General features: G+C 27.9%; 2 protein-coding genes across 2 annotated transcripts; one reads left to right on the plus strand and one right to left on the minus strand.

The window, feature by feature from the left end:
* Positions 1-318: 318 nt before the first annotated feature.
* On the plus strand, positions 319-486 carry LOAG_13103 (hypothetical protein; the record flags this gene model as incomplete). The annotated part of the gene is made up of 1 exon (XM_003148615.1): positions 319-486. A coding segment is annotated over one exon (168 nt), but the record flags the coding sequence as incomplete, so codon positions are not given.
* Positions 487-3,695: 3,209 nt separating this feature from the next.
* LOAG_17882 (hypothetical protein) lies at positions 3,696-4,067 on the minus strand (the record flags this gene model as incomplete). The annotated part of the gene is made up of 1 exon (XM_020450545.1): positions 3,696-4,067. One exon carries the CDS (start codon positions 4,065-4,067, stop codon positions 3,696-3,698), a length of 372 nt encoding a protein of 123 aa, XP_020305758.1.
* Positions 4,068-4,263: the final 196 nt, after the last annotated feature.

Below are 4,263 nucleotides of genomic sequence, written 5' to 3' on the forward strand. Positions count from 1 at the left end.
TTCTAATACTTTTTTCTTTAAAATATTTTTTATCATAATTTTAATCCATATTAAAACCGTAACATCTGACGAAAAGGTGATATTTGCTGTTTAAAACGGTTTAATGACAAAATATGCACCTCCCTCTTAGCATTAATCACCACAAAAAAAACTTTTGTGGTGTTTTTTCTGCCTTACCTTGCATGGTTTTCTACATAGCAGAAGTTGTAATTGTTTATGATTTTTGTTATTATACTTTTTTTTACGACTTTGTAGTGTACATATTCATAAATTTTTGACTGTGTTTAAATTTAATTTTTCTGCGCTTCAAATTTTCAGTTTCATGAAGTTCATGAAGACTGTTTCAAACCAACAGCAATAACAACAACAATAACAATAACAACAGTAACAATAGCAACAATAAAAATAAAAGCAACAACAGCAGCAATAGCAACAATAAAAATAACAGCAACAACAACAGCAATTTTCCTGATGTTTTACCTGTGAACTGTCGTCACCCACTTTATTGTAGGTTTTGGTTCCAACGGTACTACATTCTCTAAGCATAGAAGTTTCCTGAATTGCCTTTTAAATTCGTTCCGATATTCTACACTGCAATAACATTTTTTGTGTTCACAGTTGTAGATTTAACCAATTAATTCTAGCGCAAAATATTTTAACGGTAAAAAAATATTTCTTTTGATGTTTTATAAGATCAATTTTTTTTTTCCACAAAGACACTGAACACATTCGAAAAAAGTACAGGACTTCAGACTTCATATGCCAGGAAAGTCTGAATGCTATGTAAAAAGAGCTGAGTAAAGCAAGATCATAGATGTAAACAACGCATCTTATGATTTATTCGAGAAACTATTAATGTCATTCATGTCTTTTAGCAAATATCACTAAATGGGAAATTGGTCTTATCGTAAAAAAGCTTTTAATTATTTAATGCATTTTGCAATTGTTTAGACCTTTGACGGCGAAGTACGTTTCCATAGTATAAATTATAATAGGCAAAAAAAGATGAGTGAAGCAAAAAAACAACGCATCTTACGACTTATCCGAAAGATCATTAATTGCCATTCATGGCAGCTCTATTGTTGTAATTAGTGCTTTGTGATAAATGGAGAGCAGTTAAGAAATGTTTCGTGGGTGGATAGGAATGTGAATTTTCTGAAATTCTTTGAACACTACTTCGAAAATGCCTGGACAGGTTTCATGAATGGTTGAAGTGAGGGAATCTGTAATTACGTATATTCCGGCAACTTTTGATGATTAGGAAATGACTACTGATATTGCAAAAAGGACGTAAAATTGAGTGAGAGAAAATTAGGAGAAAATAAAATTAAGTAAGAGAAAAGAAAATTTAGAAAATTTTTTCAAGTTAATATATTGCAAAGAGCCAGCAAAACTAGATTATATTGTTAACTTGTCGAGATTTATTATGTTTTTGGATAATTAAACACTTTGGATGGCATTTCGGACTTATTTTATATTATTTCATTTCTTTTTTTTTTGATGCATTTTATTAAAGCTTTTCATCGATTACAGTATATTAGTTTATTTTTTCAATGGGACATTCCACATAAATGCTTTATCACTTTATCTAGTCTTTTATATTTTTGATTAAATTTTCGATATTTTTTTATTAATCTTTCGTCTATCTATTAATTTCGATATATAATTAACGTGGAAAATTGAAACATTATTTGAAAGCTGTTGATCAAAAAATATTTATTATTGTTTGTGAAAAAAAGTTGAAAACATTGCAATATTTTCGTCATAAATTTAAAGCTTGACAAGGTTTTTTTTTTTACGTGTAGATTGATTAATTATTATGACATTGTTATATTTCATGAAGACAATAAAAGCTAATAATTCTATTAAAGTTTAATTTTTCTTTTTATTTTGAAACATTAATTTATATAAATTCGTTGAGATTTCAGGTCATTATATTTCAATTTTAACAAATTATTTTAAAATGAAACAGACGAAAACAAACATCTAAATAACGGTGTTAAAGTATTTCATTTAGTATTTATCTATTTGAATTCTCATGGTATAATGCTAATGCTGCTGATATAATGATAATGATTACTGATGTTTCCGTGAACATGCGTTATCAAAATTGGATCGAATATTGGATATTTCTGATAATTCTATGATAAAAAGAAATGACTGTGACATATTAGTAGGAAAGTTTAAAAATATTTTACTGTATTTTTGTTTTTATCAATTGCAAAAAAAGACAAGAAGAAGAAAATAAGTCAAATATCTCTGATGGCAGCAATTTTTTAATTTTTATTTCTTTTTTTTTCTGTTTCGACGAATTGTCTTAAATCATCCTGTACGTCTTCTATTTCTATTTTCTTTTGTTAATAGCTAATTTTCGCTTTGCATGACATAAAAATAGCATTAAAAAAAGCAAATGAATGACATTTATTTAATTTTGCAAAAACGCACATGCATTTAGTTGGTCTTGCAAAAATTATTGACGTATTTAATGACAAAATATATCTTTTGCAATTATCATCCGATCACATAACGATATAACGATAAAGGTAAATTGCATAATAATTAGGTCAGAAGTTAAATCTAAGTTAGCTTATCAGATATCATACATTCCGTTATATATGGCTAATGATTACACGGATACGACTGTGCGCAACGACACTGACGTTACAGGATTATAATGGATCCCACGCTTGAGGCAATAAACCATGTTGAATACAAACTTATATGGCAATGAAGTGAATTTTCACGGTTATATTAGACTACTGATATCAATTTATTTCATTAGTTCTACCACCTGAATTGTTTAATATTTCGGGATTTCGATAATCGAATATATTAGGTACCAGAAATGTTAGCTCTAAAAATACCAGACTATTCTAATTACATTAGATCGATTCACATTATGCCATTTCGTTGTCATTTATGCTACACATGCAAAACATGTTAATTTTATTGCATCACATAACACTGATAATATCCCAGCAATTATCCAATTATTCCACTTCAAAATGTTACTCATAATGCTAATAATTAAGCTACCAATAATGTTGCAAATAATTTTATTAATGGATATATTAGGCTACCGTTAGGTAATCTAATGCAACTTTAATACGTCATCATGTATTTACGTGTAGCTTTCACGGATTACGTATATATTTCATTCGGAAATTATTCTTTATCTTTCATTTTTTAACATTTGTCTGTCATATATTAAACTAATTTTAAGTTAATTTCAACTCGAACTAAACAAAACTACTTCACTAATTGAATCTTTTGATGTTGACGTTTTCTTTTCATTCCAATCATCCTATTTATCAATTTCAAATTTTATAGGGCAAATTAAATTCCACTTTTTTTTCTCATTAAATATTATTTTTAAAGAAATTCCTACATTCTACGTTTGAGAACATGATGAATTTCCACAAATTTTGCAAATTGTATTTGAGAAAAACAAAAAAAAGGAAAAGGACTTGTTTTCCTTTCCTTAACATATAATGATATGTGAAAATAGAAAAAAAAGTTTGCCTGATAGCATTAACAAATTTTACTATTCCCTATAACTTGAAGAGATAGAAAGCGGAAAAGTCATAAGCATAGATTTGACAAATTTGGAAGTTATTTTGAAGCGATTGAATTTTAATTTGCATGTGATGTTTTGCACGGTTCCAATGAATACAGATAACATTTCCAAGAAACAATTACAATTGCTCTACAACAACAATAACAATAATAACAATAACACCGACAGCAACAATAGCAACAATAACAACAATAAAAATAGAAACAACAACAACAATGACAACGACGACAACGACAATGACAACAACAATAACAATAGCAATAACAGTAGTAGCAACAATAACAACAACAATGACAATGACAACAACAACAATGACAACAACAATAGCAACAATAGTAACAATAGCAACAATAGCAACATTAACAACAGTAACAACGATAACAACAACAATAACAGCAGATTGTTTCAAACCAACAGCAATAAAAACAATAATAACAATAACAAAAATAAATTTTCCAACAACAATAAATTTTTCTGCCTTTCTTTGCATGGTTTTCTACATAGCAGAAGTTGTAATTGTTTATGATTTTTGTTATTATACTTTTTTACGACTTTGTAGTGTACATATTCATAAATTTTTGACTGTGTTTAAATTTAATTTTTCTGCGCTTCAAATTTTCAGTTTCATGAAGTTCATGAAGACTGTTTCAAACCAGCAGCAATAACAACAACAATAACAATAACAA

This window comes from Loa loa (assembly GCF_000183805.2).
Source record: "Loa loa unplaced genomic scaffold supercont3.145, whole genome shotgun sequence".
NCBI lineage: Eukaryota > Metazoa > Nematoda > Chromadorea > Rhabditida > Onchocercidae > Loa > Loa loa.